At 46.4% G+C, this 12,251-nt stretch overlaps 1 protein-coding gene across 4 annotated transcripts in view; it reads left to right on the forward strand.

Annotated features, from left to right (window-relative positions):
* Window positions 1-12,251, forward strand: part of LOC138802993 (multidrug and toxin extrusion protein 1-like) — a 54,348-nt gene that overhangs the window by 22,783 nt on the left and 19,314 nt on the right. For 3 of the 4 annotated variants that reach the window (XM_069986801.1, XM_069986802.1, XM_069986800.1), the window contains 3 exons: window positions 872-1,047; window positions 8,473-8,574; window positions 9,316-9,384. In XM_069986801.1, the coding sequence (XP_069842902.1) occupies window positions 874-1,047; window positions 8,473-8,574; window positions 9,316-9,384 (345 nt within the window). In that variant the 5' untranslated portion in view covers window positions 872-873. Of the gene's footprint in view, window positions 1-871; window positions 1,048-1,289; window positions 1,338-8,472; window positions 8,575-9,315; window positions 9,385-12,251 lie in introns of those variants that run through there. The other variant, XM_069986803.1, reaches the window with a different exon arrangement.

Below are 12,251 nucleotides of genomic sequence, written 5' to 3' on the forward strand. Positions count from 1 at the left end.
GTTAGAAAGGTTCCCCACCGATACCCTGACCATATTATGCCCTGCCGCCAGGACCAGTAGTGATCAGCTGTATTTTATAGATCAGGACATGTTAAGGTTCCCTACAGTGCCACCACAGGAGACACAGAGCATTACACACTGTCTATTGAAATCAATGTTATTTACTACCACTCTTTATAGCCTCCTTCTCTTCTATGGATAATTGATGGGGGTCTCAAATATATCACATAAGCTTTAGGATGCAGGGAAGTCATGCAGGTATATGAACATCAGTTCTGAAGTACTATAATATATAATAATAAGGAACTGTTATTTATGCATTTTTAAAGGGGAAGATGATATAAGATTTCCTTTCATGATTCAATAGAAATGGGTGGGGATAGGGGGGTGACTTTATAGTTTTTCCGGTAATGCAGTAAGAAAGCTTCTCAGGCAATGATAAGGGACATCTCCATGCAGTGATTCATTTACATGACTCTCCGCAGATGAGTTCCCCTCCGAACCTTCCCTTAGGCGTCCTCTCTGACCGGCTCCCAATGTTATAATGGAATCACAGCTCGCCGGAGATTATAGCTCCTATCATTGCCGCATATGAAGAATATTTAGCAGTGCTGCTCAGGCCGGGCCGGGATTTATGTGATCATGCAGATCTGCTCAAAAGAGGCCCTGGAAAGCGATGTTAATCCCCTGCTGCTCTTAAAGGGGACCATGCCAATTACAGAACCCTGGCTTTTCCAGAATCCACAGTGAAGTGATGGGAAACAAGAGAGTTTATCACTAAGGTCTATTGGGGGATGTTAGGAGTTGTAGTTCTGCGGGTTGTATCATCTTCCAATTATACCAAATTCTGAGTGTGATATTATTCCAACAGTGATGGATAAGGGGGAGGAGGAGGACACTGGCCGGGATGTGACTATTGTCCCTGGCACTGACCACAGCACAGAGCCGGATCCAGACACCACAGGATGTATACAGAAGATCCAGCGGATCCCTCTAGACTCGGTCCTCCAGGAGATACAGAAGATCCTCACATTAGCTGGACCAGCGGTAAATACTGTAACTAACTTAGACCCACAACTTATCCGTAATTGGACGAATCGGTCAAATACGGCCGATAATCGCTTTGTGTAGTAGGACCTTTAGTTCCAGTCTTATTTTCACCTGTCTGTAAGCTCACACACAGTTTTTACATGGATTATTTAGCCTTTAGGCAAGCTTCTAACTTAAATGTAGAGTGGAACTTTCCTCTCAACAAGTTTAATAACATTTCCTTTCCTGTGTTCAAACAGGTTTATCCAGACCTCTGTGCAACATGAGGCAATATCTACCTGTACTAGGTAATTGTTTGAATCAGTTTCACATGGTGGTAAAGCAGCCACATTTTATGCTCCCTATGTACAAAAATATAACTACTATAATACTGCTCCTATGTACAAAAGTATAACCACTATAATACTGCTCCTATGTACAAAAGTATAACCACTATAATACTGCTCCTATATACAGGAATATAACTACTATAATACTGCTCCTATGTACAAAAATATAACTACTATAATACTGCTCCTATGTACAAAAGTATAACCACTGTAATACTGCCCCCTATATACAGGAATATAACTACTATAATACTGCTCCTATGTACAAAAGTATAACCACTATAATACTGCTCCTATATACAAGAATATAACTACTATAATACTGCTCCTATATACAAGAATATAACTACTATAATACTGCTCCTATGTACAAAAGTATAACCACTATAATACTGCTCCTATATACAAAAATATAACTACTATAATACTGCTCCTATATACAAGAATATAACTACTATAATACTGCTCCTATATACAAGAATATAACTACTATAATACTGCCCCCTATATACAAGAATATAACTACTATAATACTGCTCCTATATACAAGAATATAACTACTATAATACTGCTCCTATATACAAGAATATAACTACTATAATACTGCTCCTATATACAAGAATATAACTACTATAATACTGCTCCTATATTCAGGAATATAACTACTATAATACTGCCCCCTATATACAAGAATATAACTACTATAATACTGCCCCCTATATACAAGAATAAAACTACTATAATACTGCTCATATATACAAGAATATAACTACTATAATACTGCTCCTATATACAAGAATATAACTACTATAATACTGATCCCTATATACAAGAATATAACTACTATAATACTGCTCCTATATACAAGAATATAGCTACTATAATACTGCTCCTATATACAGGAATATAACTACTATAATACTGCCCCCTATATACAAGAATAAAACTACTATAATACTGCTCCTATATACAGGAATATAACTACTATAATACTGCCCCCTATATACAAGAATATAACTACTATAATACTGCTCCTATATACAAGAATATAACTACTATAATACTGCTCCTATATACAAGAATATAACTACTATAATACTGCCCCCTATATACAGGAATATACCTACTATAATACTGCTCCTATATACAGGGATATAACTACTATAATACTGCTCCTATATACAAGAATATAACTACTATAATACTGCTCCTATATACAGGAATATAACTACTATAATACTTCTCCTATATACAGGAATATAACTACTATAATACTGCTCCTATATACAAGAATATAACTACTATAATACTGCCCCCATATACAAGAATATAACTACTATAATACTGCTCCTATATACAAGAATATAACTACTATAATACTGCTCCTATATACAAGAATATAACTACTATAATACTGCTCCTATATACAAGAATATAACTACTATAATACTGCTCCTATATACAAGAATATAACTACTATAATACTGCCCCCTATATACAGGAATATACCTACTATAATACTGCTCCTATATACAGGAATATAACTACTATAATACTGCCTCCTATATACAAGAATATAACTACTATAATACTGCTCCTATATACAGGAATATAACTACTATAATATGGTCCGCTATATACAGGAATATATCTACTATAATACTGCTCCTATATACAGGAATATAACTACTATATATTGGGGTCACATGGGTCTTATGTTTTTTTATATGCAGCCGAGAGGCATTAGTGTCAGCCATAGGTGTGAGGTGCAGCGCTTCTTTCTCTCCTGGACCGTATTTCTTTCTTTCTTTTCTAAGTGTTTTTGCACTCCTCCTGGTAAGACCCACATGACCGCAATTAGACTTGTGCTGTTTGGGGGCAACCTCCTCCGCCGGTGGTGCCGGCTGGGTGTTTTTGGGGGGCCTTTTTGGGTCTGGTCCTGTGACATGGGGGTTGCAGGGCCGTTCCATGGCCTCCCTTCCCTGCCTGTGCACACCTGGCGGGGGTGGTGGTCACTGACCGGCACAGTGTGGACTTAGTGTAGGGACCCATGTGTATAAGAGACCTGCACGTTGGTACATGGGGCAGTGTGGCTTGATCAATTTACACACAAACTTCTGATGTTTTTTTTATATGCAGCCGAGAGGCATTAGTGTCAGCCATAGGTGTGAGGTGCAGCGCTTCTTTCTCTCCTGGACCGTATAACTACTATAAGGCTATGTGCACACTGCATATATGTCCGGCCGCATATTTTCGCGGCCGGACATATACGCTGTAAACTTGCGGCCGGCTACGTACGGAGCGCGAACTTACGCCCGAAGTCTACTTACGCTTCCCGAGTGCCCTACGCAGCGATCTGACAGCGGTCTTTTACTTGGAAATCTTCGCCTAGCCCCGGACACCCCACAGAACCCCACAGAATGCTAGCCACTCAGAAAGGGGAGAAAAGTAAAATACGAACATGGAGAGAAAGGTAGCACCTGTGCACATATGGTAAGTACCTCCTCTTTCTCCCATTCTACCTGCTGGTGTAGTGGTGAGTAGTAACACCTTGTTCACACTCGTGTTGCTTGGCAGACGCCTTCTCCGCCGGTGGTGCCTGCGGGGTGTGCCCCTCCCTCCCCTGTTGTTGCTCGCTTTGCGGGGTTGGCGGTCGCTTACCAACACAGTGTTAATTTAGTGTGGGGACTCATAGGGGCCAGGGGACTGGCACGTAGTACATGAGGCAATATGGTTTGATCAAATTATATACCAACATCCTCCTTTCTTTTCATGTTCGTATTATAGTAGTTATATTCTTGTATATAGGAGCAGTATTATAGTTGTTATACGAACTGGAGAGAAAGGAACGGCTGCACATCCCATCTATGGCTGATACTAATGCCGCTTGGCCTATATTAAAAATCAACACCAGAGTGTCTGTATATGAATTGATTAAGCCATATTGCCCCGTGTACCACCGCGCAGGTCCTCTGGTCCACACGGGTCCCTACGCTAACTCCACACCGTGTCGGTCAGCGACCGCCACCCCCGCAAAGCGTGCACATGCAGGGAAGGGAGGCCATGGAATGGCCCTGCAACCCCAATGCCACAGGACCAGACCCAAAAAGCCCCACCAAAACCCAGCCAGCACCACCGGCGGGGAAGGCTGCCCCCAAACGACACAAGTCTGGATATGGATTATAGTTGTTATATTCTTGTATATAGGAGCAGTATTATAGTAGTTACATTCTTGTATATAGGAGCAGTATTATAGTCGTTATATTCCTGTATATAGGAGCAGTATTATAGTAGTTATATTACTATATATAGGGGCAGTATTATAGTAGTTATATTCCTGTATATAGGAGCAGTATTATAGTCGTTATATTCTTGTATATAGGAACAGTATTATAGTAGTTATATTCTTGTATATAGGGGGCAGTATTATAGTAGTTATACGAACTGGAGAGAATGGAACCGCTGCACATCCCATCTATGGCTGATACTAATGCCGCTAGGCCTATATTAATAATCAACACCAGAGTGTCTGTATATGAATTGATCAAGCCATATTGCCCCGTGTACCACCGCGCAGGTCCTCTGGTCCACACGGGTCCCTACGCTAACTCCACACCGTGTCGGTCAGCGACCGCCAACCCCGCAAAGCGTGCACGTGCAGGGAAGGGAGACCATGGAACGGCCCTGCAACCCCAATGTCACAGGACCAGACCCAAAAAAGCCCCACCAAAACCCAGCCAGCACCACCGGCGGGGAAGGCTGCCCCCAAACGACACAAGTATGGATATGGTATTACACTTACCATTGCTGCTCTCACAGAATGGGGAAGACATAGGGTCCAGACATGTGAGCACAGGCATATCCTGCTAATTTTGGTCATGTGGGTCTTATAAAGGAGTGCCAGCTGTTCAGAGAGGGAGAATTGCAAAACACGAACTGGAGAGAATGGAACCGCTGCACATCCCATCTATGGCTGATACTAATGCCGCTAGGCCTATATTAATAATCAACACCAGAGTGTCTGTATATGAATTGATCAAGCCATATTGCCCCGTGTACCACCGCGCAGGTCCTCTGGTCCACACGGGTCCCTACGCTAACTCCACACCGTGTCGGTCAGCAACCGCCAACCCCGCAAAGCGTGCACGTGCAGGGAAGGGAGGCCATGGAACGGCCCTGCAACCCCAATGTCACAGGACCAGACCCAAAAAAGCCCCACCAAAACCCAGCCAGCACCACCGGCGGGGAAGGCTGCCCCCAAACGACACAAGTATGGATATGGTATTACACTTACCATTGCTGCTCTCACAGAATGGGGAAGACATAGGGTCCAGACATGTGAGCACAGGCATATCCTGCTAATTTTGGTCATGTGGGTCTGGTTGGTCATGTGGGCCATGTGGTGTGGTGTTTTTGGGTCTGGTCCTGTGGCATGGGGGGTCGCAGGGCCGTCCCATGGCCCCCGTTCCCTGGCTGTGCACGCCTGCGGGGTTGGTGGCCACTGACTGGCACGGTGTGGACTTAGTGTAGGGACCCATGTGTATCAGATACCGGCACGAGGTACATGGGGCAGTATGGCTTGATCAATTCATACACAAAATTCTGATGTGTTTTTTATTTAGCCAAGCGGCACTAGTATCAGCCATAGGTGTGATGTGCAGCACTCTGTTTCTTCCCTGAGCCACATTATAGTAGTTATATTCTTGTATATAGGGGGCAGTATTAGGCTAAGTTCACACTACGTAAAACACCGGCCGTTCTGTGACCCCGGCCGGGTCACGGAACGGCCGGCCTCTGGCCGGATCAGCTCGGCCGGTACTTAAGTACCGTCTGGATGACCTTTCCGGCCGCAGAGCTCTGAGGTGGGCACATCAGCACGCGCCCGCATCAGAGCTTCCTATAGCACACAGTGAAGCAAGCGGCCGGAGCGTGAACTGACAAAGCTTTCTGCGGCTCTGCGAATTCACTGAATTCCGGCCGCAGAAGACTGACATGTCATTTATTTTCGGCCCCGTATTGGATCCCGGCCAGAGCGTATACGATGTGTATACGCTCCGGCCGGGATCCCAATGAAAGTAAGGCATTGTTCCACCGCGCCAAAAGTACGGCCGTTGTTGCCATCGGTGGTCACTGACCGACACAGTGTGGACTTAGTGTAGGGACCCATGTGTATCAGAGACCTGCACGTTGGTACATGGGGCAGTGTGGCTTGATCAATTAACACACAAACTTCTGATGTTTTTTGATATGCAGCCGAGAGGCATTAATGTCAGCCATAGGTGTGAGGTGCAGCGCTTCTTTCTCTCCTGGACCGTTTTTGTTTCTTTCTTTTCTAAGTGTTTTTGCACTCCTCCTGGTGAGACCCACATGACCGCAATCAGCAGGAGACACCTGAGTGCACAGGTTTTAATCCCTCCTGTCTTTCCCATTCTATCTGCAGCAGCTATGGTGAGTGTAATACCTTATCCAGACTTGTGCTGTTTGGGGGCAAACTCCTCCGCCGGTGGTGCTGGCTGGGTGATTTTGTGGGAGGGGTTTTGGGTCTGGTCCTGTGACATGGGGGTTGCAGGGCCATTCCATGGCCTCCCTTCCCTGACTGTGCACGCCTGGCGGGGGTGGTGGTCACTGACCGACACAGTGTGGACTTAGTGTAGGGTCTCATGTGTATCAGAGACCTACACGTTGGTACACAGGGCAGTGTAGCTTGATCAATTTACACACAAACTTCTGATGTTTTTTTTATATTCAGCCGAGAGGCAATAGTGTCAGCCATAGGTGTGAGGTGCAGCGCTTCTTTCTCTCCTGGATCGTCATTATTGTAGTTATATTCTTGTATAAAGGAGCAGTATTATAGTAGTTATATTCTTGTATATAGGAGCAGTATAATAGTAGGTATTGTGGGTGGTGAGATTTAGAGACCTGCACCGCTCCAGATGTGCACTATGTGGATTGGGTCTGTGGAACGGTCTTGAGCCAGACAATGAGTGTGAATGTGGCTGCTGGGTGGGGGTGCAAACTACAGAGGCAAGGTATACCAAAGTTCAAGAAGAGAAACACGTAGTAGCACTCACCCTTTCTTCAGCTTAGCGGCTTTATTACATTCACAAGTTGCAGGGAGGGGAAGGATTCAGGTGTGTGCGCGTCCTGGGACGGCCGTTTCGGGGATACGCCCCCTTTGACACCTGGTCGACAAAGGGGGCGTATCCCCGAAACGGCCGTCCCAGGACGCGCACACACCTGAATCCTTCCCCTCCCCGCAACTTGTGAATGTAATAAAGCCGCTAAGCTGAAGAAAGGGTGAGTGCTACTACGTGTTTCTCTTCTTGAATTATAGTAGTTATATTCTTTAATGTAGGGGGTAGTTTTATGCATGATATATTCTTTCATATGGGGTGCATAATATGTGGCTACACTGTTGCCATGTGAAACTGGCTCCCATAATTATCTTTTATGACATCTTTCAATTGTTTTATATGAGATTTACATATATAATTATATACAGGAGATACCCAAGTTATTTCAGCTATACGTATATATTATATACAGGAGATACCCAGGTTATACCAGCTGTACATATATAATTATCTACAGGAGATTCCCTTGTTATACCAGCTGTACATATATAATTATATACTGGAGATACCCAGGTTATACCAGCTGTACATATATAATTATCTACAGGAGATTCCCTTGTTATACCAGCTGTACATATATAATTATATACTGGAGATACCCAGGTTATACTAGCTGTACATATATAATTATATACAGGAGATACCCAGGTTATACCAGCTGTACATATATAATTATATACAGGAGATTCCCTTGTTATACCAGTTGTACATATATAATCATATACAGGAGATACCTAGGTTATATCAGCTGTACATATATAGTTATATACAGGAGATTCCCTTGTTATACCACCTGTACATATACAATTTTATAAAGGAGATACCCAGGTAATACCATCTGTACACATATATCATTATATACAGGGGATACCCAGGTTATACCAGCATGCTTCATATCACTATATACAGTAGATGTATGGTTTAGGAGTCATTTACCCCATTTTCCCTTCTCTCTTTAGTTCCTGTCGCAGTTGATGATCTTCCTGATAAGTGTGGTTTCCGCCATATTTTGTGGACATCTGGGAAAGGTGCAGCTGGACGCTGTGTCATTGGCCATTGCGGTAACTTGTTCTTTACACTTTTTTATTTTCCACGGCTTATAAGGCGACTGGGCATATAAGACGACCTCTGACTTTCAAAAAGATTGTCAGGGGTCCGCCTTATACGCCGTAAAATGTTAACCCCTGCCTGACCGCAGCCCTGCTGCGGTCAGGCAGTGGTTGACTTCAGCTAATTTTTTAAAAAACTAACAGTTAACTCACCTGGGGCCCGTTCCCGGTCTCTGTGCGCCTCCTGTCCCATTCCCAGCGCAGGTAGTGTGACGTACACTGACTGCGCCAAGGATCCCCGAAGCTTTCCAGAGCAGCCGAGCATTTCATCGGAGAAGCTCAGAGACGCTTGGCTGCTCGGGAAAGCTTCGGGGATCACCGGTGCAGTCAGTCCACGTCACACTGCCTGTGCTGGGAACGGGACAGGAGGCGCGCGGAGACCGGGAACGGGCCCCAGGTGAGTTAACTGTTTTTTTTTTTTGTAGTGGTCGCCCCATACGGTGGGAATGGGGCCATTTTTGAACTCCCCCACCATATGGGGCGACTATATGGCATATAAGACGACCGCCGACTTCTAAAAAGATTTTTCGGGGTTAAAAAGTCGTCTTATATGCCGGAAAATACAGTGCTTTATATGATCTCCAATCACAGCTACAGCCCCCAGCAGAGGGCTCCTGTTCCTTATTGTCATTTACAGTAACCATAGAGTCTATGTATAACCATTCTAGACTATACCCTGCCTCTATGTTACAGATGGTGAATATTACTGGAATAGCAGTGGGGGCAGGCTTGGCCGGAGCGTGTGACACTCTAATGTCCCAGGTAGGTGTGCCCTATAAGTATTTATGTAATACTGTCCTATATCCATTGAGGAATGGCTTGCTGAAAAATTTTGAAAGTACTCTCTGTCTCCTATTTTTACTACCTGACCTCTTCCGCTGGGGTGCCCCCCTAGACCCATCTTAGCTATGGTACTCTATTGCAGGGAACATCATACAATTCAGCCTCCTTTCTTCTTACCACATTTTGGGACGATAACACTCATCATATCTATCCATGCTGTGTATAGGCAGTCAACTCTCAGTCAGCAGCTGGAGGGCAGGGGAGGGGTGTAGCAAGAATCCTATTCTCCTACATATTAGGAGAACAGCTGAACAAAATGATGTAAGTAATTCACCGATCTCTTCAGCATTTCTGTCACTAGTTTATGCTGCCCTCATTCCACTCAGTATTTTCTACCTAATCTAAAGGTGTACAGTTTACAGAAGGGTGTTGATAAAGTTAGTCATAATGTGTGCCTCTTATGTACTGTTTTTGGTAACCCTCTGGTACATGCCACCCTCCCTCCCTGTATTCCAAAAAAAAAAAAAAAAGCAAGACTGAATTCCTGGGGTCTCTAGCAGCTCGTACATCTGACTGACCGACGATTATCTTGTTGCTCCTCCTTTTATCCCTCCCTCTCACATATACCCTTAGCACTGGGCGCTGTTATTTTTGCTGTCTCTGAAGGGTATTGAATATTTAACTAGATCCCCTTTGGGTCATTCACCTATTAGAGTCATGGCTAAACTCTTGGATAATGCTTAGGATAAATTACCTCGGAGCAGGGGTGATTCTAGCCTCTCTGCTGCCCGAGGCGAACTATAGAATGACGCCCCCCCCCCCCCCCCGTCAATCCGCCCACATTATAATCCACTACTGCCCCCCCCCCCCCACTGCTGTCCCCAATAAACATAATGTTTGGTCCCTTGCTGCACAGAGGATGTCAGGAGAGGAGGAGGCTGACTTTATAGGAGAGGTCCCAGCAGCACAGAGGATGTCACGAGAGGAGGGGGCTAATCCTATAGGAGAGGTCCCAGCAGCACAGAGGATGTCAGGAGATGAGGGTGCTAATCCTATAGGAGAGGTCCCAGCAGCACAGAGGATGTCAGGAGAGGAGGGTGCTAATCCTATAGGAGAAGTCCCAGCAGCACAGAGGATGTCAGGAGAGGAGGGTGCTGATCTTTTAGGAGATGGTCCCCCTCTTCCCCCCTTATAGATGGTCCCCCTCTTCCCCCCTTATAGATGGTCCCCCTCTTCCCCCCCTTATAGATGGTCCCCTCTCCCTTATAGATGGTCCCCCTCTCCCCCCCTTATAGATGGTCCCCCTCTCCCCCCTCCCTTATAGATGGTCCCCCTCTCCCCCCTCCCTTATAGATGGTCCCCCTCTTTCCCCTCCCTTATAGATGGTCCCCCTCTTCCCCCCTTATAGATGGTCCCCCTCTTCCCCCCCCCTTATAGTTGGTCCCCCTCTTCCTCTCTCCCCCCCTTATAGATGGTCCCCCTCTCCCCCCCTTATAGATGGTCCCCCTCTTCCCCCCCCTTATAGATGGTCCCCCTCTTCCCTCTCTCCCCCTCCCTTATAGATGGTCCCCTCTCCCTTATAGATGGTCCCCCTCCCTCCCTTATAGATGGTCCCCGTCCCCCCCTTATACATGGTCCCCCTCTCCCCCTCCCTTATAGATGCCCCCTTATAGATGGTCCCCCTCTTTCCCCCTCCCTTATAGATGGTCCCCCTCTCCCCCTTATACATGGTCCCCCTCTTCCCCCCCCCTTATAGACGGTCCCCCTCCCGCCCCTCCCTTATAGATGGTCCCCCCCTTATAGATGGTCCCCCTCTTTCCCCCCTCCCTTATAGATGGCCCCCCCCTTATAGATGGTCCCCCTCTTTCCCCCCTCCCTTATAGATGGCCCCCCCCTATAGATGGTCCCCCTCTTCCCTCTCCCCCTCCCTTATAGATGGTCCCCCCCCTTATAGATCGTCCCCCTCTTTCCCCCCTCCCTTATAGATCGTCCCCCTCTTTCCCCCCTCCCTTATAGATGGCCCCCTTCCCCCCCCTACCTTATAGATGGTCCCCCTCTCCCCCCCCCCTGCACAGCAGATAAAACAAAAACAAAAAACAGCACACAACTCACCTGCCCTCCGTTCCCCCGTCGAGCCTCTCTGGTCTGGTCCCGGCTGATGTGCGGCTGCCCGGGGTGTCCCGTCCTGTCCCCGGCAGCGCGCGCATCACAGAGCTCCCCGTGCGCCTGTGCCTGTGACTTCCGGCGCACGGGGAGCTCTCTGATGCGCGCGCTGCCGGGGACAGGACGGGACACCCCGGGCAGCCGCACATCAGCCGGGGGACTAAGGCTGCATTCCCACTTTCCGTGATCCTGACGGATCACGGACGTGGAATGCATGTACTGGAGCCCCCCCGCCCCCGGGAAGTATCTGTAATGAGATGCTGTGAGCGGGGGAGACTGTATTCATAAGCGCCGCGCTGTAGTATCAGCACCGCGCGGCTGATTTAGTACAGCGCGGCGCTTATGAATACAGTCTCCCCCGCTCACAGCATCTCATTACAGATACTGCCCGGGGGGCGGGGGGGCTCCAGTACATGGTACAGTCAGGGCCGTTTTAATACATTGGTGGGCCCAGTGCACAGCCCTCAAGAGTGGGCCCCCCCTTACCTTTCTGCACATTGTATAATGTACTGAATTTGCCCCCACACTGCATCAAGAGCCCCAATACATACAGTAGTTACCTTATAACACTATTTCCACCATACAGTGATTACATATTACATAAAAACTGCACTAAACAAAACAGAAAGATATCACCATTGATACCATTACATAATACCGCCACACCATGACCCCTATCAGTA

Source organism: Dendropsophus ebraccatus, chromosome 10 (assembly GCF_027789765.1).
Source record: "Dendropsophus ebraccatus isolate aDenEbr1 chromosome 10, aDenEbr1.pat, whole genome shotgun sequence".
NCBI lineage: Eukaryota > Metazoa > Chordata > Amphibia > Anura > Hylidae > Dendropsophus > Dendropsophus ebraccatus.